The following is a 22,972-nucleotide window of genomic DNA, read 5'->3' on the forward strand; positions in this document are numbered from 1 at the left end:
GAGTATTTCTCCAAATATCTCATAGGTAAACCCTGGGGGTGGGGGGGGAATGAAAAGCGTCGGGATGAAAAGAACGAGGCCAAATTGAGCGACGTGCTCCGCCAGTTTACGTACCTCCGCCAGCAGCGGCAGCCAGAGGCAGGTTCCGATCAGGCAGATGATTTCCCTGCTGCTCAGAGACATGATGCTTCCACAGCGGTGTGTCCGTGTCAGAGCCACTGAGGATGGTCCATCATCTCCGTCTCCAAACTGTGCGTGAGGTGTAGCCTTCTTATCCTCCCCCTGCTGGAGGAAACGCGCTATGTGGCGATGATGATGGGGATAATGATGAAGAAGACGAGGAGGAGGGAGAGGAGGATGCAGGGTGGGGCCCCACAAACGTTTTAATACACGCACATTCTGAGGGAGGGAGAGTGAGTGAAATAGTGTTGAGCTCTGCAAAAAAAAAAAAAAAAAAAAAAAAAATATGGGCAAAAAAGGGCTCCTCTCTCTCCTTCCCTCCTCTGAATACACTTAATGACATTTTAAAGTAACAGGAATTTTGTAGGAATACCTAACAATACATAATAATAATAATAATAACAATTATAACATGATAATATGTTAATGATAATACAGGAATAAAACGGTGTGTCTAAACAAACCAGGTCACTATATACTTCTCTTCTTCAAATCTCAAACTATCTTGAGAGCTTCAAAAAAATTAACCCACATTTAAAAGCCATTCGTACAAAAATAAAAATATTCCAGACTTACCTTTGTTTGTAGGGTGTAGATGAGTGCTTGAGGCAATCATTACTTGCCACAATTCAGTTCTAGCGTTACCCAATTACCCCACAATGAGTTTCCACCTCATTAGGACCAGAGATTGGTTCACAGGAGGAGTTCCTGGCAAGATTGAAAAAAGTGACAAAAAACGTATTATGATCCAAAAGCACATTTGCATAAACCTGTTTTAGCTATGAGCTAATTAGTGTCGACCTTCTCTTCTTCACCTGCTTTGAACTACTATTATAATGAAGACTGTAAGTCTACAGGAACACACAACACTCTGTTATTTGACAAACTAACAATGTACAACTGACTCCTCCGACCATGCAGAGTCAGATGTGATCACATAGCATGAATGAAGAGGAAATTAAATGTAGCCCAGGCTGTAACAAATGTGTGTGTGTGATCCTTTATTTATATAGATGTGCCTTTGTTCTGTTGGGAAAACATAACGCTTTAGTTGTTCATGCCCCAGGTAAACGTAAACAGGAGCAGCATCAGCATCAGCAGCAGCATCAGAAGCAGCAGCAGCCAGGTGGGACCAGCTGCTGCTGCCATGCCTTATAAGTGACGGGAGGCAGATGGGGTTCAGTGGTGTGTGTGTGTGAGATCAGACAGTCAATTGTCTAACTTGAAACTTGAATGTATATATATATAGATCTATAATTTATTCTAATACACTGTATATATTGAATCTAACGTGTACCTTGATAAGTACCTTGACATTTTGCATTCAATGTTTAGCTGTAAAACAAATGCCCAGGTTCATCCATATATATTTTTATGAATTTCTTAATTAATTTTCTTCCACTATATAACCAAACTCCTACAAAGTTAGCCTGTTTGCTAGTTCGTGGTCATTTCCACAAGATTCATGAAATGTGTTGCTTCAAACTGCTAATAAAACACAAAATATTAAAGTAAGCCAACTCATTTGACTTGAATAAAGGATGATGCCTAGTAAATGTGCACGTCCTGATTGAGCAGTTTACGACCTCAGGCTTAAAAAACATTTATTTGCTGCACATGCTGTTTCAAAAACTGATAAAAGCGAATCAGCCTTAGGGGGAAATATCCCAAACCCAAACAGGCTGTGAAATAAAGATAGATTGTGTTTGAACTTGATCCAAGAAGAAGTGTCTGAGATCAGTGTGGGACAAAACCGGAGTCAGCTGCCTGAATGTGTTGTCTTTACTCAGCAGTTGGACTGTACTTCTGGACAGAAGGAGTCAGCTCAGCTCTTTCCTGTTCCAGCTGGCTGCATGTACAGAAAAGTCTCTCAGAAAATACTTATCCTGCAAACCAGTATTCCAGTTATTGACTTCAAGAACACCCTTAAAACGACAGGTCGAAGTCACTGTCACTGTCTATCCACCTTATCATCTCTTAGTCAATGATCGATTATACCTTACACTATAAATGTTCAATTGAATCCTGTAGCATATTGCTGTGTGTTTTGTTGCTCTGTCTTGTGAAGTCTGAAATCAAAAAGCAAAAAAATGCTTTTATTGAGTTTGAGTCTGAGACTCAGCTTTACCCGGTCAAATAAAATGTAGAAAAGATGTGTGGGGGGATAAAAGCTTTTTCAAATACAGTGCCAGGGTTCTAAGATTTAGAGGTGTGTGAAGTGATGGTAGGACTACCAATATTTCTGTGTGTCTCTGTGTGTGTGTGTATGCTTGTGAATTTCTCTTTCAGCTTCAAAGAATGCAGTCTGAATTTTGAAGAAAAAAAAAAGCATTGTAGAACTGTTTAAACCAGTGGTTCTTAACCTGGGTTCGATCAAACCCCAGGGGTTCGGTGGAGGACAAGACACACACCCGACTCATGATTCGTGATGACACTCCTCCCACTTGGCCATCACCGAAGGTTCGGTGAATACGCATATAAAACTGGTGGGGTTCAGTACCTCCAACGAGGTTAAAAACCACTGGTTTAAAAGATAATGTCCAATATGTGCTAAGTAACTGAATGTTAAACATACTTTACAGTGAGTTGTTTTCTCTTGTCTCATCTTGTCTCGTCATCTTCTTATATGGCTATATGGAGTCACCGGCATCTAAAAGAAAATCAACAGATGTTAACAACATTTCATGTAACATTTATTTGACATTCCTCCATTTTTCCTTCTTATCCAGTGATGTATATGAGTTTTCTCTTTAAATAAAAAACACATTATTCTCTATGTCGCCTTCAAGATTTCATTCAAAGTTTTTCCCTGTTACAAGTTATGTTTAAAGTCTGTGGACGTCCATTTGGGACACATGGGTTTAGTGAATTAGAACTGGACAAATAAAACTGAAATGACTTGATTTGAACGAGGCTTAAGTTGTTGTGACACCACGGTTTGGACGGATGGAAAAGTGTGGTCTCCGGCATCACCTCCTCATTATGCACTGAATCCACTCACCATCCATCAGTGCTGCTGTCTGCTGCATCAGCATTTCTCTCCTCAGCCACAGAAGAGAAAACATCTGAGCAGGACACAGCTGTCACCTTTCATTCCCACTTATTTCTCTCATCTGTTCCTCTTGTTAAAGACAAACAGCTCCTTATGACGACTATTTCTGCTCTTTTTAGAACATTTCTGCACCAAACCCGACTCAAGTGTGATCTTCTATCTCCGTGTCCCAGTGTTCCCCCAAAGCTGTTAAAGAAAGATTAGTTTAATTCATATTTCACGGCTCTTTTGTGCACACGTGCCTCAGGGAAGGATTACTAGTCAAATTAAAGTTTTTTTTTCTTTAATCCTGATGGTTTTCCCCTTTGCCATTACTGCTTTTGATGTCGCCTTGCTGAGCTAAAATCTACTGCCTGCAACCCAAATCGAATTTGGATTATCATCTTCATCATCATTCTTCATCAACCTCCTTCTCTTTCGTCAGTGCTTTGACACTTGAACTGATTTGAAGTGCTGTATTGAAATCATCTGCACCAGCGCTGCTTCTTTTGTCTCCCACCCAACACAGGCCCATATGTGATATTGGATGGAATTTGGCATCACACACATTTCTGCAAACGGCTGGTTGTCATAGCAACCTCTCAGCACCTCTCTGTACCAGTGTATATTGCCCATCCTCGGCTGTTGGTGGGCACATCCAGAACAAAGGATACAACTCTTCATAAATGATGGAAAAATAAATAACTAAAAAGAACATGGTAGGAAAAAATCACACAAAAAAATCATTCTAATTCATAAACCAAATAAATAAATTGGACCATTACAGGGTGAGGGTGCTTTTTGAGCAATAGTCTACATTACACCTGACATGTACACACACATTGAAAGTCAAGATGTTGATATCTTTGTTGTGTTAAATGTAACATTCGTATCCCCTGATATTATCCCCCTCCCCAGTTTGCCTCAAGCAGTTAAAGGTTCCACCCCCACTGCTGAGACAGTTGGTATGAAAATGGATCAGTAAACCTTCCAATCCCTCTTTTAGACACTCATTGCCACTTACTGCTGCCCATTAATGTCACTGGTTCCACACCAGGGTGGCAGCAAACACCATTACTTACCCAGATTGCCTAAGGGCTGGCAAGAAATGTGTGAATCAGTGGTTGAGCGCAGGGGTAATTGTTCTGTACGCTTGAACTCTTTATAATGTCTTTGTTCTCCTTTCTTGGTTCATTCAGATTTGAACTTAGCCTGAAACTAGACATTGGCAGCAGGAAGCACTGACTTTAGATGAGGAACTTTGCGCTCACGTTTTTGGATTGATGTGACTGCAAACCTTACAAATCTTAGCAGACAAAGAAGGGTACAGCTCTGAAGTTGTTCAAATGTTAAAATATATTTGAATTTTCACTTGTTTTTTTGTTAAAAAAATACAAATCTTGACATACTATTTACTTGCACCAAACGATGTAACAATAGAATCATTGGGCATTATTTACATTTACTTTTGGAGTTGTATTGTGCCAGTGTCAGAAGAATACATTTGTAGAAGATGTTGAATGTACGAGGGGAAATATTAAGCTTCAAAATGCAAACAAAAAACAAAAAAAAAAAACATGTTAGCGCTTAGCACGCCTGCCTTGCAAGCAAAGTGCAGAGAGTCTTGGGTTTGATTCCCAGAGGAACCATATATCCTTAAAAGGACCTCCCCCTCTTGGAAGTTGCTTTGGATAAAAGCAAATGTTAAATGCATAAAAATGTAAATGTAATGTTACCTGCAAATCCATGGTATTCCACCTCAGAATTAATTTATCACCTAAAAGAAAGAAACAAAGAGATTGGTTATGAAACTCCATGTGTCATTATGTCAGCATCAAAAAACAACAAAATGCAGAGGGCGAAAGTGTAGATAGAAGAAAAGAAAAATAGTTTGTTTTGATTTTCCTGATGAAAGAGCAGAGCTATTTTATCTCTGTGAGAGGCTGAACCCCCACAGAGTGCTCTCTGGTGTCCCTCGATGCGCTTCTCCTTTCTAACTAAAATGCTTCTAAACGGAGACACAGACATCGGGAGGCTGGTGAGGGAAGGAGACGAAGGACACTGAGGATGACAGCGCATGTGATTCTAAAGAAATGGCAAATGATCTGTTCTTCTGAAGTGCCTTTTATCTATGATTGCTGCTGAAAGCACTCAGGTTAACATTCTGCTCATCCATATACAGCCCCATCTTCACTGCTTCCTCTGTCACATTTACATTACATGTATGCATTTAGAAGACGCTTTTATCCAAAGTGACTCATTTACTCTCTGCAAGGAGAAAATACTTTTTCAATGACTTGACCAGAGAGAGGTCATAATGTGAATGAGCAAAGGTTGGGATCGAATCCCTGACCTCCTGTTGAAAGACAACCTGTTTTAGCTATTGACACAGAGCTACTACTAGTGGTGGAGGACAGAGTCAACGACCTGGGGATAACATCTTCATCTTCTCTGTCCAAACATACAGCAGCTGAATCAGCACTATGGTCCACCTGACAACAAAAACAAACTCTAACTAAAAAACTATTACATTATAATTTAGAAGGTTACATTGGCGTGCAACAGACTGTTGTATTGGGAATTTTGTTTGTGTTGATGGTTAAACACAAACATAGCCTGGACAAACTTGATTTTATTCCAATTTCTACAAAGTCTACGCTAAGAAGTACAGATGTGAGACTACAATGCCACCAACTGTTAGAAAATCATGTTGACAGCATGTTTTAGACAATTAGTTTCTCTTTTGAGAGCATTTCCGACGCAGGGAATTCTATCATCTGAGGGAGAGCGGAATGTTCAAAAACCAGGAAATACTTAATTTTTTAAAAAGGAGGTTGTGTTTTGAAAAGAAGAAATTTCAGAAAGTATTATTAATATTATATTAATAAATACGAACTAAACCAAATATACCAATTCATCAGTCGATACTTTAAAAGAAACGAACACCGTTTCACAAAAAAATATATAATATACAACTTTAAGCTACTTTAAAATAAAGACTAAAACAGTATTGTGAAGAAATACAAACATTTTTGTGTGGCTCTGGCGACACTTGTTGGTCAGGAATAATCAGTGCCTGTGGTTTCCAAGCAGCAGCAGCAGGTGTAGATGATGAAAGTGGCCGAGGCGGAAGACGAAGAGAGGGAGGGAGGGAGCCGTACACAGGAAACTACCTGCAGCATTCTTCAAAATAAAACCATGGGATTTTTAGTCAATGTTTTCAGTCATTGTGACGGAGCTAATCGCTTTAGCTACTTGTGCACAAATCCTCCATTTGTACATGAGTAATACTCGTAACCATGTCAACCTGTAAATTCAAAAGAAAGCCTTATACAGAACATAATGACGTTCTTTAATTAACTCACTACTTTACGCCCCTCTGGCACTATGTGAATTTGTGGTTAAATATTATCATTTTTTGCGCTTGCTTCCTTTGTTCCAAATCTTTGGCTTTGTTCATTTCCACGGTAGCACGGTGAGCACAGTCGTTACTTTTATTTCTAAACCAACAGCAGGAAGTGCCCTCTCGTGGCAGCTGAGCTTCTTCAGCTGTGATCACTCGTTAATGAGAACACACCGGTGCCGGCGGTGGGCGAGAAGGACGCGTCAATCTGGACCTAGCTCTGGAAACTGGGTTTTGTGCGTCAGAGCACGTTTCTTTCGTTAACACACGTGTAACATCTAGTGTGCGCGCGTGAATTGGTTGTTGCGTTAAGATGCTGAGAGACATGATTGTGGAGGAGGAATTTGAGATCAAGGAGGAAGAACCGTGGTACGACAAGCAGGACCTGGAACATGGTACTGTTTCCAATCAGCCTCTTTGTTTTTTTTAAGACCATTGTTGATTTTGAATTTAAATGGACAAATTAACCGAGTTGGATTAATTCATTCATCTACTGATTTCCTGAGACACAGCGGGTTATTGTGTCAGAGACTGTAATTTTAATGCTCATATTTATTTATCAGAGCTGATGTTCAGGCGAGGCTGCAGAACAAAGCTTCAGTCTGCAGAACATGGTCTGCAGAACACACATGCGTCGAAAGGAAGAACAAAATTCTGTTAACTCTGACAACCCATTGCATCATTTTTTTCAAATTTCGGTTTCCTGTTCTTGGCCTTTGTCACATGAGCATTTACACAATCTGAAACAGTCGCAATTAAAAAAAAAAGACTATTGAAATAAGCCTAGGCACTCAGATGTCAAGTTGTCCTTGCTGTGCAAATAAGCCATAAAAATGAACTGTGGATATTTTGTACTGCTTTTATGGCTGCAGACTAACAGCTAATGTTCAGCTAGTGAACCAGTACTTGCAGTGAGTTGCCCTTGAAAATTATATATATATATATGTATATTTTTTACCTTTAGAATGAATTGTATGCGTCAAGGTCTGAATGTCTCCCTCCAACATCTCAACTGTAGAACTGACTGTATACAGTTGTAAACACCATGTGTGTTTCTCCTGCAGATTTGCAACTGGCAGCTGAACTGGGGAAGACTCTGCTGGAGAGGAACAGGGAGCTGGAGCAGGGGCTGCAGCAGATGATCTCCACCAACCACGAGCAGCTGCAGGAGATTGAGGTCATTTAATGTCTCGCAACATCTTTGTGCAACTTGAATGTAAACAGTATGTGCTTACCTTATTATTGATGACACTGGTTTAAATCTGAGCGGAACACGAACAGCTAGGCTTCAATACCTAACATAAAAATTGAAAGCATGTTATTTCAAAAGTATTTACTAATTATATGACAATGAACATTGGACTAATGATAAGATAGGTATGGAAAACAACTGCCTACTACTTTCAAGATGCCAATAAATGATTGAATTCTTGCTAATAATTAAAATAGAAAACATATTCTTAGACCATAGACCAATAGACCATAGACTACTCATATTTAACATTTTTCATAATTATAACACAACATACATAAAAATACCCACAAAAGATAAATATTAACAAAATTATGAATAGCCTAGAATAAAAGAAACATCATCAGATCATATCTTAAAATTAGCCAAACTACACTGAGCAAAAATATAAATGCAATGGGGTTTTTTTTGCTTCCATTTTTCATGAGATGAACTCAAAGATCTAAAATCTTTTTCTATGTAGACAAAAGGCCTATTTCTCTCAGATATCTGTCTAAATCTGTGTCAGTGAACATTTCATCCACCCACCTCACAGTTGTGGCATATCAAGATGCTGATTAGACATTATGATTATTGCACAGGTGTGTCTGAGGCTGCCCACAATAAAGGGCCACTCTCAAAAGTGTAGCTTTATCACAAAGCACGATGCCAGGTTTTAGTCTGTAAACAGACTAGTGCACATCCGAACTGAAATCAGCTGTTCATGCCTCTGTAGCTCCTTCGTCAGGTCTCCCTGTCCCTCATCTTCAGTTCATATTCAAACATGCTGGATCACATTTTTATGTCCTCTTATTACGTACTAAAATTTCACAAAGTGTTTCCAGATTCCTGAAACCCAGTTTTAATTTCCTTAAGTGGCCTCAGGGTTGACTGTGTGTGTGTGGAGCAGTAAAAACCTCCTTACATGTCACTGCGGACACACAGCAATGAATCTCTGTAAGGTCTGCACCAATACTTTTGACGTCACAGATGTGAATGGAGCTCATGAGCTGCGCTGCTGTCAGTCATCGTCCTTACAGTAAAGTGAACTCTGAAACTCTGACAGAGCACACTCTCTCACTCACACACACATGTTCCTCACTGTCTCTGCTGTCTCCATGGACTGTAGTTAGACATTGAGCTCGTCTTTCATGTTTTGTTCAGTCTGGTAGTTTTCAGAGGACAGATTATATCACTGTAGGTTCACTGTGTTCCAGCTGATAAGATTAAGTGTTAGTAAAGTGATGGCTCTTCGAAGGACTCGCTTTTTAAGCATTTGGAGATAAGCAGACTAGGTGTTTATTGTAATTGTAAATAATACAATGTAGATAAAGAAAAAAACTAAAGCTGCAGACAATGAAAGTCAATAAAATGGCAAAAATAAATCTGTCAAGTATTAAAAAAAAATGGATGTTTGGTGTTGTCCTCTTTTATCCTCACAAGAATAGTTTTAAGGTGCAGTTCTGGTCGCCTAGGGTATTAGCACTGCTCTCTGACAAGTTTTGCTAAGATTAACCAAATTGCACCTTAAAATTATCTCAGAATGGACCAAAATCCAACCAAAAAGGGCACAATTCACCATAAAACACACACAAACAAACAAACTGAGTACACATTTCTGAAATGAAGGCAGCTCTTATATTTACAACTAAGCAGGATCTGCTTTTTAAATGTCAACTGACTTTATCTGCACTGTCTCGTCCTGTTTGTCCATCGTCCAGTACCTGACAAAGCAGGTGGATCTCCTCAGAGAAGTCAATGATCAGCATGCCAAGGTGTACGAACAGCTGGACGTGTCGGCCAGAGAACTGGAACACAACAACCTCAAACTGGCTCAGGATAACAGGGCGGCCCAGCAGAAGATTGAGGGGTAAACAGAAAGAAAAAAACATGAAACAAGACTTTGTGTCTTACAGGAGTCATTAGCAGAATATTGTTTTGCATTTTTTTTGCAGGCTGATGGAGATAGTAGATCTGCTGCAGACGCAGGTGGAGGAGCTGCAACATCAGGTGGAGGAGCTGAGGCTCAGCCGTCTGCCTCCGAAACCTCAACACAGAGACAGAAGCTCCACCCGCAGCAGTCAGAGCGTGTCTTGCCTGAAAGAGCTGCAGAGCACACAGAGGTGAGGTGATGCTACAGCTCTTGGACATTGACCAGTGAAGTCAAACTACAGTTGTACCTGAGGGTAACTGGTTAATGTCTCTGTGTTGACACAGCAGTAGATCTCCTTACTTACTCCTGGGTGAAAAAACAGAACGACAAATAAATGATGGCTGGTTTAACTAGTTAGACATTTATTTATTCCACCTCACCAGAAGGCTTAGCATTTGTACTAGATAAACAAACTTAGAAGCTAAGCCAAGCAGCATTTATTATTATTGATTTTAAAAAAACGAACACAAAAAACAGTTTGGATGATAACTGACAAGTTGTTTTCCCTTTTTAAAAATCTGCTAACTGTGCTGACCCTGAGGCTGAAAACACTTAGAGTGGCATGAGTAAAACTTTGACACAAAAAGGGAAACCGTAAGCCCCTCCTATCTTTAGCCTTCTTTGATGTGAGCTAATCCTTCACTGACCATCAGCCATGTTAAATCACAGAGGCTCACTGCTGTCATGCTGTGTCCACTTAGATGAGGGTCAGACCAAAGACAAGTTTACCTACAGTGTGAGTTTGGTTTACGTAATCTTGTTAGAGGAGCTCCATCCAAACATCCAGGTCAGGTGGATGGAATCATCCTGATAAAGCTGAGGCAGGTCAGCCATGAACTCAGAGTGCAGCACACCGGATAAGGTTGGAAGGAAAGGGGTCAAAGTCTCAGATGGAGGTGGGGGTGTAACTGACACAAACATGTCTCTTATTGAGTCATCAGCTGATCTCAGTCACCATGTCTGTTCTGATATCTCCCTCCCCCGTCCCCTTCCTCTCTCTCTCTCTCTGCTGTTGCATCATTTCTGTTTCAAAGATTTAACTTTATTAGTGGGGGAGATAAAAATACTCATTACATGGGTTGTTGACATTTAAAGCTGAAAAATATATTTTTGTGTTGTTGAGACTCTTGACTTTCCAAATATATATATTTATTTATTTATATATATATATATTTTTATTTAGTATCAGAATTTACTTTTTTTATCATTTTTGCTCTATTAGTGCCTTAATTTGCCATATGGTGTGATGTTAATGCTGTTTTATATAAAATGAAAATGGGGTATTTTCTTTCGTTTCTAGCAAGCTTCATCAGGCTTTTCAATCATGTCTGCAGTGATATTTAACACTGCCTTGCAAGAAATTGGTAAAAGAATGCACAACTGTTACAAAGGAACAGTTATTCTGCAAAATACTTTCACCCAACATTTATCCTTTTCACTTGAACATCACTATTCTCTGTTTCAATGCCACATATAAAATATTAATACCCCATATCATTTTTAAGGCTTTCTATCTGTTTTTTTTTTTATCACAACAGTCATAATGTAGTAACCTTGTTTTTCTCAGCTTTTTCTTTGAGCACAGGAACCAAATTAATAAAAGTTAGTTACAGGTTCCAGAAGTGATAAGTGCTGTGTAAAACATCAGAACACTGCTGTTTAAAGCTTCCACTGTGATTGTTCATCACAAATTAAAGAGTATAATTCGTTAGTGTCCATGTATGTTCACAGGTGTGACGCTAATCCTGATGAACCTTCAGACAACCTGAAGACAGCCAGTGTGTTGTGGCGTGAGCAGGAGCAGGCGTCGCTGCAACAATCACTCCACTCCCTCCAGATTCAGTTTGCCGGTGAGCGTGCCCAGAGAGAAGAAGTGGAGCGAGAGGCTGAGCTTCTTGCCAGGGAAAACGCAGCGCTTGAACAGAAGCTAGCAGGGCTTGACGGGTGTCGGGTATGTCAAAAAGTTTCTCTCAGTTGTGTTTGTGCATGTTAATATGGAGAATGTAAAATACATCAAAATAATGTGTTAAAACTGTTTGTATTTGGAGATAGTTGTGTTCAAAGTAATAGCAGTACGTTTAAAAACATGAGTAAAGGCCAAAATCCTTATTATATTTATATATTTCCCCACAATGGGAACACTGCACATTGCGTTGCATTTCCTCCTTGTCAGAAGGCAACACGACCTCGTCAGGTATTTTGATATATGCAAACTGATCCATGATCCCTTGTATGCGGTAAATAGGCCCGACACCATAGTAAGAAAAACAGCCCCATGTGATATCATGATGCCTAACACCAGCATGCTTTACTGTCTTCTGAGTGAACTGTGTCCTGAATTCAGTGTTTGGGTTCGTCTGCAAACTTCCTGCTGCCCTTTGAGCCAAAGAACAATCTTACTTTTAACAGTCCACCAATTGTTTCTCTATTTTCTCTTTACGACAATTGATGTTTTGTTTTTTTTGTACCCTCTCCTGCACGTGTTATTTTGAACACAACTTTGCCAAGTTTTACTATGCAACAAAATTTCTTTGACAGATTTTGCAATTTTATTTCTCAGAGATTCAGACTTAAAACTGCTTTTGTCTTTAGGCTTTTCCTGTTTCTTGGATCTCCTGTGAGACTATTTTCTAACCTAGAATTTGCCCATTTTTGTTTAAACATAAACAAAAATTTAAAGAGGTTTACCTGTTATGATGCATAAATCATGTCTGTTGTGGTCATCAGGCCCGAATACTTGAGCTGGAGCGAGAGGCTGAAGAACTTCGTCAGCTTTGGAAATCTGAGTCCTCTACGAGATCCTCCACGCCTAATGCATTTCACAGCTTTCTGTCAAACTCCATGCTTCTTCAGCCAGAGGAGGAAGATGAGGCTGAAGGCGTAGCAGCTGTAGCTAAAAGCCCTGCTGAGCTGAAACGTTGGGGCAGTGAAAGGCTGATGAAGACCACACAAATGCCCGGCTTCAGTGACAGGATCTGTGACCATGAATGCTCCTGTATACGCCGGGCCGAAGTGGTGAAGTACCGTGGCATCTCGCTGCTCAGTGAAGTGGACGCCCAGTACAGTGCCTTGCAGGTGAAGTACGATGAGCTGCTGCGGCGCTGCCAACCAGAGCTGCAGGAGGGAGAAGAGGACGGTCAGAGCCATAAATCAGTTCAGACTCTGTCCCTCAGCAGTGTGTGTTCTGCCCTTACACACATGCAGGAATTTGAGGAAGACTTTCACCAACCAGAGTACAAAGAGCTTTTTAGAGAAATTTTCTCACGTATTCAGAAAACCAAAGAGGACCTGATTGAAAACAGAGGGGGGCCGTCGGCTGCCGGTGTGCTGAACATGTCTGGTTGCTAAATTGTCGGCTTCCGGCCGCTACCTTTAGCCCGGATTGACAATAAATGAGGAGTGATACAGAAACAGGAATCCAAACACCAGTTTATTTCTCAGATGTGGCTCCTTTTGCACTAAAACACCAGTGCCTCACACCGCCACCGTCTCTACTGTGCAGTCACTCTACCTCACTTTGCACACAGCTATGTGTTTACAACAAGCGCCTGGAGAACCCTTTCCTCTGTTATCCATCCTCCTCTGATATATTTGACATCTGTAACACACTGAATGTTGCAGTAGTCTGGTAGTGTACTTTAGATTTAACAAAGGTTTAATTTAATATCCAATTTCCTGAGAAGAAAATAGAGCAAGCAATAACAATTTGAAGTATTTGCAACCAGTTTCAAAATTCCAGCCAATCAAAAAGTTGTAGTCTTTAATGAGTCGATGAGCTCGACTTGTAATACTAAAAAAAATTGACAGTGTCACATCTTTAACCCTAGAAGGACAAATTGCTTTCATCATATTTAGAAATTACTTTGACTTGCCCTATAGTCATGGGTGTTAAATTCACGTTCAAGTTCAGGATAGTTCCTGTAAGATATGGAGAATAAATCAGTGGTACTATTACAGGCAAAAAGGAAGTCACCTTGTTCTGGAATCAAAGATGGCTCCTGGTAAAGTCTGAGGACCCTTGTGCATTTCCTGTGGTGGAAAACAAGCATAAACTCTTTGAGAGGCTGCAACGCTTATATTCATCTTGGTGCTCTGAGTAAAATAAAAACAACCCAAGAAACAAGTAATTTAGTGTTTAAACAAGTGAATATTTGTAATGTTTCTAAAATTGACAAACACTGAAAGCAAAAAAATATAGTTATTGGTAACATCATTAGGGATTAAGTGCTATAGCTGTAATTACTGTATTTTCTTTACCTGTTTTGTAATGTGAACTCTTCCTCTCTCTCTCTGTGGGAAATTGGAAACAGTTTAGCCTGCGCTTGTAAAAAAAAAACCCACAATTGACTCTAATGTTCATGAAAGGAGTTATTGCAAAGAAAATATAATAGTCTCTTGTAGCAATTATGTTTCTCAGAAATGAAAATTATTGTATGTTGTGCTAAAAGACTGAATGTTTTTATGACAGGGTTATAGGCTTGTCTTTGCAGCTCCTGTGTAAAAAAAAAACTTTGGAATATTTCTTCATGTCTAATAACTGAGCAGATAATTTGCAGTCATCTGTTTGAGTAAAGTTAAGATGCACTTTAGAAACACACATTAGCTTTTGCTTCTATGTCACTTTATATTTCTCTAAAATGTATCTTGTGTGCTATGTACTAATTTTTCAGTTACTTCTGTAAGTTTTTTCCTGTTTCCTGTTTGGACCTCATTGTCACTGCTATTGCTTTGAGCCATAAAACGTGAAACAAGCAGAGAGAGCAAATTTTGGGTTATTCCTGTTGACTCCATTTTCCTTTTAAAATTAGTTAACTGCAACATTATACAAGTGTGATAAATGTGACAAAACCATCTACACGCTGCTGACCCGCCGAGTGGGGCAGGAGGTTAGCGTGCAAAACAGTAGCTTGTTTGAGGCGCACGGTTTGGACATTCAAACTAGTTCTGACTGCACGCATCGTTTCAGTCAGCGTCTTATTGAATTGTACGAGATAGCGCTTTGTTATTTGGCCTCTTGTGCATGAAGACCGTCAAACTGTTTTATCATGGTTCAGATGGGAAGAGAAATGGAGTAGGGGTGATCCTAAAGGAAGAATATGTAAGAAATGTGGTAGAGGTGAAAAGAGAGTCAGACAGGTTGATGTGTGTGAAGGTAGAAGTAGAAGGAGAGATGATTAATGTTGTTAGTGGTTATGCCCCACAGGTGGGCTGTGAGTTGGAAGAAAAGGAGAAGTTCTGGAAGGAGCTAGATTGGATGGTAGAGAGTATCCCCAGGAGAGAGAGAGTGGTGATTGGAGCAGACCTAAATGGTCATGTAGGGGAAGGGAACAGAGGAGATGAGGAAGTGATAGGCAGGTTTGGTGTTAGGGAGAGAAACGTAGAAGGACAGGCAGTGGTAGATTTTGCAAAGAGAATGGAAATGGCTGTGGTAAACACATATTTCCAAAAGAAAGAGGAACATAGGGTGACTTACAAGAGTGGAGGCAGGTCCACACAGATAGATTATATTCTATGTAGAAGATGTAATCTGAGGGAGATTAGAGACTGTAAGGTGGTGGCAGGTGAGAGTGTAGCCAAACAACATCGGATGGTAGTGTGTAAAATGACGATGGAGGTGACAAAAAGGAAGAGAGTGAAGACAGAGCAGAAGATCAAGTGGTGGAAACTAAGGAAAGAGACATGTTGTGAAGACTTCAGGAAGGAAGTAAGGGCAGTTCTGGGTAGTGTTGAGATATTCCCAGATGATTGGGAGACTACAGCTGCAGTGATGAGGGAGACAGGTAGGAAGGTGCTAGGTATGTCCTCTGGGCAGAGAAAGGAGGACAAAGAGACCTGGTGGTGGAATGAGGAGATCCAGGAGAGTGTGCAGAGAAAGAGATTAGCGAAGAAGAGATGGGACAGTGACAGAACAGAAGAGAACAGACTGGAGTACAAAGAGAGGACAAGGGAGGTGAAGAGGGAAGTGGCCAAGGCCAAACAAAAGGCATATGAGGAGTTGTATGAGAGTTTGGAAACAAAGGAAGGAGAAAAGGAGTTGTATAGATTGGCGAGACAGAGAAATCAAGCTGGGAAGGATGTGCAGCAGGTGAGGTTGATTAAGGACAGAGAGGGGAATGTGATCACAAGTGAGGAAAGTGTGCTGAGAAGATGGAAGGAATACTTTGAGGAGTTGTTAAATGAGGAAAATGAAAGGGAAAGTAGAAACGAGGAGCCAGAGACTAGTAGGAAGAAGGTAGATCAGGTTAGAAAGGATGAAGTTAGAAAAGCCCTGAAGAGGATGAAGAGTGGAAAGTCAGTTGGTCCTGATGACATACCAGTGGAAGTATGGAAGTGTTTAGGAGAAGTGGCAGTAAATTTCCTGACTGGTTTGTTTAACAGAATTTTAGAGACTGGCAAGATGCCTGATGAGTGGAGAAAAAGTGTTCTGGTGCCAATTCATAAGAAGGGTGATGCACAGAGTTGTAACAACTACAGAGGGATAAAGTTGATGAGCCATACAATGAAGATTTGGGAACGAGTAGTTGAAGCTAGGTTGAGGCAGGAAGTGGAGATTTGTGAACAACAGTATGGTTTCATGCCTAGGAAGAGTACCACAGATGCAATATTTGCCTTGAGGATGTTGATGGAGAAGTACAGGGAAGGTCAGAAGGAGCTGCATTGTGTATTTGTAGATCTAGAAAAGGCATATGACAAAGTGCCAAGGGAGGAATTGTGGTTTTGTATGAGGAAGTCAGGAGTGGCAGAGAAGTATGTTAGTTTGGTGCAGGACATGTATGAGAATAGTACAACAGTAGTGAGGTGCGCTGTTGGGAGGACAGAAGACTTCAAAGTGGAGGTGGGACTACATCAAGGATCGGCCCTGAGCCCCTTCTTGTTTGCTGTGGTGATGGACAGATTGACAGATGAGGTCAGACAGGAGTCCCCATGGACTATGATGTTTGCAGATGACATTGTGATCTGTAGTGAGAGTAGGCAGCAGCTAGAAGAGAACCTAGAGAGGTGGAGGTTTGCACTAGAAAGAAGAGGAATGAAGGTCAGTCGCAGCAAGACAGAGTACATGTGTGTAAACGAAAGGCAGAACAGTGAAATAGTGAGGCTACAAGGAGCAGAGGTGGTGAAGGTGCAGGAGTTTAGGTACTTAGGATCAACTGTTCAGAGCAGCGGAGACTGTGGAAGAGAGGTGAAGAATAGAGTACAGGCAGGATGGAACAGCTGGAGAAAAGTGTCAGGAGTGATCGGTGGCAGAAGAGTGTCAGCTAAGGTGAAGGGAAAGGTTTACAGGACAGTGGTGAGACCAGCCATGATGTATGGTTTAGAGACAGTAGCAATAGGCAGAAGACAGGAGGAGGAGCTGGAGGTGGCAGAGTTAAAGATGCTAAGATTCTCTTTAGGAGTGACAAGAATGGACAGGGTCAGGAATGAGGTCATTAGAGGGACAACACAGACAGGAAGGTTTGGAGAAAAAGCTAGAGAAGCCAGATTGAGATGGTTTGGACATGTGCAGAGGAGGGACAGTGGATACATTGGTAGAAGAATGTTAGAGATGGAGCTACCAGGTAGGAGAAAGAGAGGAAGGCCAAAGAGGAGATATATGGATGCAGTGAGGGAGGACATGCAGGTAGTTGGAGTCAGAGTAGAAGATACAGAGAACAGGGAGAGATGGAAATCAATGATTTGCTGTGGCAACCCCTGAAAAAGGGACAAAGCCGAAAGAAAAAGAAGAACTAGTGTGTTCAGCTGTTTTTGTGTTTGCATGAAGACCGTTTGGTTTTAGTGGGCCAAACATTTTGGGTGTTGCAATTTTAGCCAAGCGGCTTGTTGTGTGGGAACGTTTCCTTCAAAGTGTTGCTTGCACTTTGTAGTGCATTGTAACAATGAGCCACGAAGGAGACGGCAGGTCTTCGAGGGTACGAATTTACACTTTTTCATTTTTTTTAAGCGTGTGTGTGCGCGTGCGCTCGTATGACATTGATGAAGTCAATCTTTTCAGGTGTAGCAGCAGACCCATATCGCCATCACCTGGGCCGGTGGACTCCACGACGCCAAGAAGTCCGAAGCATCTGGTTTCTGTTACGTGAACGACATCGTCCTGGCCTTAAGCTGCTCAAGTAAGAAAATAAACATGTCACGGTTTTTTGTTTTTTGTCAGCGGAAATGAAACTTTTGGACAGCATTTACAGAGTGTTGTGAAATGTTTACAGGACACCGGGACTGGAAAGAGTAAATACTACGCAGTGAATTACCCTCTCAGAGATGGTATCGACTATGAGTCGTACGAAGCCGTCTTTAAGTCGGTAGGTGTGTTTTACTGTGAGTGCGATTTGGTTTTATTTCCCCCCCAACTTCTCTGTGCACACGTTTTTAAAATGTGCGTCTTGGGTTTAGATCATGACCAAGTAATGGAGATGTACCAGCCGAGCGCAGTGGTCCTTCAGTATGGAGCCGATTGATCCTCACTGTTAAAGGTATGAAAAGAAATGATTTAACGCCTTTCACAGGTATTGACAAAGTAGTGACACCAACTGGACAAATTCAATACAGACAAGATTGATGCAAACAGTTTTAGAAGTGTATAAAGTTTATTGAATAAATCAGAAGTTTAATGTTAAGTAGAAAATGAAGGTTGCTCCTAGGCTTCGTTTACACGACTGTTTCAATGCCTGTCTTACTGAACTGTAACCATGAAATTGACATTGCTGTTTTAATACCTATATACCTTTAAAACCTATTTGTATTTGATCAATGACAATGCATTTTTCTTCATTTTTGGGAGTTTTTTTAAATTGTAAGCACAAAATAGGTCATTGGTTTGTTTTAAGGCAAATTTACTTTTTCAGAATGGAAAGCAATCTGTTAGTATATGTTGCCTTTGATCAACAGTTGTATCCAAGAATATTTGATTGCATTGTGTGTGCAGTTTCAGTAAATGATCATGCTAAAGAGTTTTAGCATTTTGTTGAAACTGCAGCCTTTTTATGTTGAGAAATATCCACATGTTCCCCATCAGGTGGAGTTTCTTGGTAGATTAATGCTTTTGTTATTGAGAGTTTAACATGATGTTGTGGACTCCTTTTAGGCCCTGCCAGTAAGCAACCTTTATGTGTAACTTTTTGGCCAGTGAGGATAGCCTGTGAGGAGGAAGTTGCAGGAAAGCTAAATGGTCCCCAAAAGGGAGAAAAAAAAAAAAAAAAAAAAAAAAAAATAAAAAAATGTTCTCTTTCTTTAACCATACCCTTGACTTTGACTATTTTTTGCCTAATTTCTGGAAATAAATGCAGCATACACAATATACCAACAACTTTCTTTATTCTAGGTTTACAACAATCAAATACAGACAACAATGAAAGTGCAAGGGCCAAAAAGTGACCCTGTTGCCAAAAAGTTTCAGTAAAATACTCACAAGTCCAGCAAACAAGTGATCTGCCTCAAATAAAGTTGCTCCTTCACTCTACCTGGCCAGATGCTGTGTTCACAAGTCCTCTCCACCTGTTAAGACAATGACAATAGCATGCAATGAATGGAATGGCTGGAATAACACAATCAAAAGCTGTCAGTGTAGGTTCTTAGTCATTTAATCCAAATATAGTTACATCAAGGGCAAATGGACAAAGTATGTGGTTCCATTTACCTGTTTGCCACCAGGTATCCACCATAGCTTGTCCCCAACCACACTGTAGTACCACTGCCATGCTTCAGTGTTGTTTGGCTCACCCACTGCCAGAACACAAGAACAGAGTCACTCATCAAACCTTTGTTTGCTTTGCTCTGTTTATGTCAATGCAAATATGTTCACTTGAAACAAAAACACAAACAAAAACTGGTATATATTTTTTTTATTATAGAGGCTCACACTCCCCCATAGCAGGAGTGCAGTAAAACAACACTAAATCTTTTGTAGTGAAAAACAAATCTGAATAACACCTTCAAAATGCAAGTTTTTACCTTAAATTGTGAAGGCAAATCAACTTTATTGGAATATGCCATACATAAAGAACAAAAAAAATCAATTACAGTTCTCTCTGACTCAAGGTGTAAACAGGCAAAAAATATAAAAACACTCAAATAACAAAAAATCAAATGTAAAAATTTAAATATAAGTATAAACACAAATGAACAGCCAATGGCATTTTCTAAGAAAAATAAGATACTTTTTGTATGGTCTTTATTGTCATTGTACCACGGGGATACAACGAAACTGAGCCGCTTTTATCCCATCACCAACATTAAAACAGGCCATTATTGCTATTAGGGTGAGGTAGCGTGGTTTAGATGTGCCACAAATCATCAAAATCACTTGATATGAAAGTGCCTCAAATCATCATATTGTGCCATATTAAAAATTGACATTTTATGATGACATGTATACATAAATAATGTGACTTTCTTGGAAAATGCAAAAGACCACAAAGTAATCCAAGAATACATTTGTATCCTCCAAGATATGCCACCATGTGTGACTTTGTTATTGAACGTGAATAAAATACCGTACTACTAAATGTTTGATAAACCAGAGCAATATTTACGGTTTAATTTAAAGTCTCTATTGCTACGCATGCGCAAACTATCGAAAGAAAATGGCGTAAATTTAAAGGTCCCGTAATGTAGATTATCGTTAATGCAGAAATAATTTGTAGATGTGTGCGAAAAGAAATACAATGGCTGACTGACGACATTACCAAAAAAGCAACAATGTTGTGGTATCAGTACAGTTAACTCAGAAGAAATGTCATTTAACCCGAACGAAAAGCAGACTGTACAATTGAACAAACTGAATAATGTATAACAGAAAACAGAAAATCATTGTAATGTAATTCTTACCTTTCGGTTTTTCAAACCTTTGTCTTTTCAGGACTGTACACAGAGATGATAACGCTGGACTGCAGAACTAAACACATGCTAGCAGGTTAACTTGCCGTCAAAAAAAGTTTATCGAAAAAAATACTAACGAACTACTGTCCATAAAATGACATTGAACATCACACAAAACTGCTTCATTATGTAGTTTAAACGTAAAAAGTTTGGTAAAAAGTGATTTTTCCCCTCGTTACGTCCGCAAAAACTCGACGACGACCAAATGTTTGTTTGCGTTATAACTTTAAAACCTTTGATACGCATGCGCAAACCAGGTAGAGGAAATGACGTAAATTTCATCGTTAATGTTAAAGAACTTATAGATCAGTGTACAAATAAAAATTTAAATAAAAACAGAATTAAAGAACATATGAGAAGTTTCTTAATAACATTTAGATCTTCAATCAAACATGCATCTTGATAAAATAAATTATCGGCATTTTTTTATTATATTCTTTCCACTAACTAGTCAAGACTTGACAACACCGTGTATTTGTCTTCTACTTCCCAGTCATTTTTGTTTTAATGTGCCGATACATTGTTGCGCGCTGTGACGTCACATCAGTCAGAGTTTATAGTCAATGAACAATCCTAACAATCCTTGGGGGCAAATTAATACATTTCCCCGCAAGCGATGTATCACCATTGACTTATTGAGAAGTTTGTATAAAGAAAACCATTTCATAAACCGTCAACATAATTTTATTCCAAAATGCAGTTTTTAGTGGTTCTTCTCTAAACCATGCACCACAGCTTCTCTAACAAAAGTAATCCATCTCAAACGAAATACATTTAACCAGGAAAGTCAAACCTCACACCCACCTTTCAACCTGCTTTTTAAATCCCATTTTTAAGTTTCAATTAAAACAGACAGACATTTCCTAAGGTAGTTTGTCCATCATTTATTGCAAAACACTAAGTGATATTGTTTTATTTCTTCTGGTTACATGTTTGTTGATTCATAATTGTATTTAACCATCTCTACAGCTCATCTGTTCAATAACAGGTTGAATATCCAAAATAAAGGAGTGAAAGCAGCGGTTAAAGAACTAACAGATTTTACCAATAATAACTTTGATGATGAAGTAAAACAGGTTTACTGGCAATATACAAATGAAGTTAAATGAAAGCCATGACTGCTTCCAAAGTAAACATCATCTTGAGCTGGTAAAAGTAAAATTCAAAAATACTTTAGGAGCATTAGGATTAGCATTAGGTCTGAAAGCCAAACAGGAACTGATGAACTGTCTGTGTGGTCACTTCTTCATATTTTTGCTTTTAAATATTATTATTTTATGTTCCAAACGTTTGTGACATTTCACAGCTTATGTTAAAGTCTGAAGTGCTTTAATTAAGCTTAATGATCTGAGCAGAGCAGGTGGCTGACAACTTTCAGTCAGTCAGTCCCCCGCCCTCAGAGCAGGACAAGCTGTGATGGCTCTCATCTGTCCCACTGCCTTCCCACTGGACAGTCCGGAGGGGATTTGTTTGGCTAACGGTGGCCACCAGGGGCAGCAAGTCGACGTCAGGACTGTACTGTTCCCTTCAAGTACCACATCCCTGCATGGCAGATACAGCATTCCTGAACAAAGGAGAGTTTACCACCTAATAAGACCATTAAAAAAATCAACAATGAATGAAAAAAAAAATGAACAAAAATAGTTTTACCTTGAGCAGCCTGTCAATGTCAGCTTTAGGGGCGTCTCCAAGCTCCTGTGTCAGTCTGGCTTGAATCAAGTTTCTCTTTATCCTGTAGTTTCTGGTGAACACGTCGTACAGCAGTCGACGGTGCTGCGAGAAAGTGACAATTACCACACTTCAAAATGGTATATTTTGAGTAAAATAATGAATGTTTCTGACTTTAATTTTCTTGTATAATGGACTATGAATACCATGTATTTAATAAAAAATAAATAAAAGATCAACTTTATGATCCCCTGAAAAAATCTCAAGAATGCTGCAGACTCTCTGAGGTATTTACAGTGTAATCAAACAGAGGATGGTCTAAATATACTTTGAAATATCATTTCTTTTGTCTGAAAAAGAATGCAATAATGTCATGTTGTTTTGTTGTCAGCAAGCAGGTTTTACAGGAGCAAAAAGTATTTGACGATTATTTGTGAGGCAAAGAAAAACCTACTTGATCAAAGTCATCTCCAGTTTCCCACAAACCAAACACCTTCTGTTCATCGAGGGCCAGTGTGCTCTGGGAAGGAAACTGAAGTGAAAAAAAGAGAGAAGAAAACAACAATGAATCTTACAGTTTATTAACACAGACAAAGCAAATAAGACAATTAATTTGACATTTCTACCTGTGCAGCTGCACACTAATGCTGCAGAATA

General features: G+C 39.6%; 3 protein-coding genes and 1 long non-coding RNA gene across 9 annotated transcripts in view; 2 read left to right on the top strand and 2 right to left on the bottom strand.

Annotated features, from left to right (window-relative positions):
- Positions 1-7,711, bottom strand: part of LOC103381764 (neurotrypsin-like) — a 31,459-nt gene extending 23,748 nt beyond the window's left edge. For 3 of the 5 annotated variants that reach the window (XM_025057604.1, XM_017034343.2, XM_025057605.1), the window contains exons 1-6: positions 7,573-7,711; positions 6,240-6,394; positions 4,948-4,988; positions 2,756-2,830; positions 757-888; positions 115-435 (exon numbers count right to left, since the gene is read on the bottom strand). In XM_025057604.1, coding sequence (XP_024913372.1) covers positions 115-183 — 69 coding nt within the window. In that variant the 5' untranslated portion in view covers positions 184-435; positions 757-888; positions 2,756-2,830; ... (1 more) ...; positions 6,240-6,394; positions 7,573-7,711. The remainder of the gene's footprint in view (positions 1-114; positions 436-756; positions 889-2,755; positions 2,831-4,947; positions 4,989-6,239; positions 6,395-7,572) is intronic. The other 2 variants (XM_025057603.1, XM_025057602.1) reach the window with 2 other exon arrangements.
- LOC103381763 (cerebellar degeneration-related protein 2-like) lies at positions 6,444-14,538 on the top strand. The gene is made up of 6 exons (XM_008314279.3): positions 6,444-7,009; positions 7,679-7,791; positions 9,567-9,715; positions 9,801-9,968; positions 11,510-11,729; positions 12,506-14,538. Exons 1-6 carry the CDS (start codon positions 6,928-6,930, stop codon positions 13,124-13,126), a joined length of 1,353 nt encoding a protein of 450 aa, XP_008312501.1. The 5' UTR covers positions 6,444-6,927; the 3' UTR covers positions 13,127-14,538.
- Positions 14,539-17,553: 3,015 nt separating this feature from the next.
- LOC107988871 (uncharacterized) lies at positions 17,554-18,927 on the top strand. Its single transcript, XR_001760387.2, has 3 exons — positions 17,554-17,886; positions 17,980-18,072; positions 18,164-18,927. It is a non-coding gene; the product is annotated as an uncharacterized LOC107988871 (long non-coding RNA).
- polr3e (polymerase (RNA) III (DNA directed) polypeptide E) overlaps positions 18,094-22,972 on the bottom strand; it is a 13,005-nt gene continuing 8,126 nt past the window's right edge. The window contains exons 19-24 of one of the 2 annotated variants that reach the window (XM_025057607.1): positions 22,770-22,847; positions 22,298-22,420; positions 20,597-22,211; positions 19,407-19,492; positions 19,179-19,264; positions 18,094-18,234 (exon numbers count right to left, since the gene is read on the bottom strand). In XM_025057607.1, coding sequence (XP_024913375.1) covers positions 22,155-22,211; positions 22,298-22,420; positions 22,770-22,847 — 258 coding nt within the window. In that variant the 3' untranslated portion in view covers positions 18,094-18,234; positions 19,179-19,264; positions 19,407-19,492; positions 20,597-22,154. Of the gene's footprint in view, positions 18,235-19,067; positions 19,265-19,406; positions 19,493-20,596; positions 22,212-22,297; positions 22,421-22,769; positions 22,848-22,972 lie in introns of those variants that run through there. The other variant, XM_008314284.3, reaches the window with a different exon arrangement.

This window comes from Cynoglossus semilaevis, chromosome 8, assembly GCF_000523025.1.
Source record: "Cynoglossus semilaevis isolate Cse_v1.0 chromosome 8, Cse_v1.0, whole genome shotgun sequence".
NCBI lineage: Eukaryota > Metazoa > Chordata > Actinopteri > Pleuronectiformes > Cynoglossidae > Cynoglossus > Cynoglossus semilaevis.

Bases quoted from the DNA above. Each gene is read 5' to 3' on its own strand.
- LOC103381763 (XM_008314279.3), top strand. From the start codon at position 6,928: ATGCTGAGAGACATGATTGTGGAGGAGGAATTTGAGATCAAGGAGGAA. The intron at 9,716-9,800 runs GTAAACAGAAAG...TTTTTTTTGCAG, and splicing joins GCCCAGCAGAAGATTGAGGG to GCTGATGGAGATAGTAGATC. The intron at 9,969-11,509 runs GTGAGGTGATGC...GTATGTTCACAG, and splicing joins GAGCTGCAGAGCACACAGAG to GTGTGACGCTAATCCTGATG.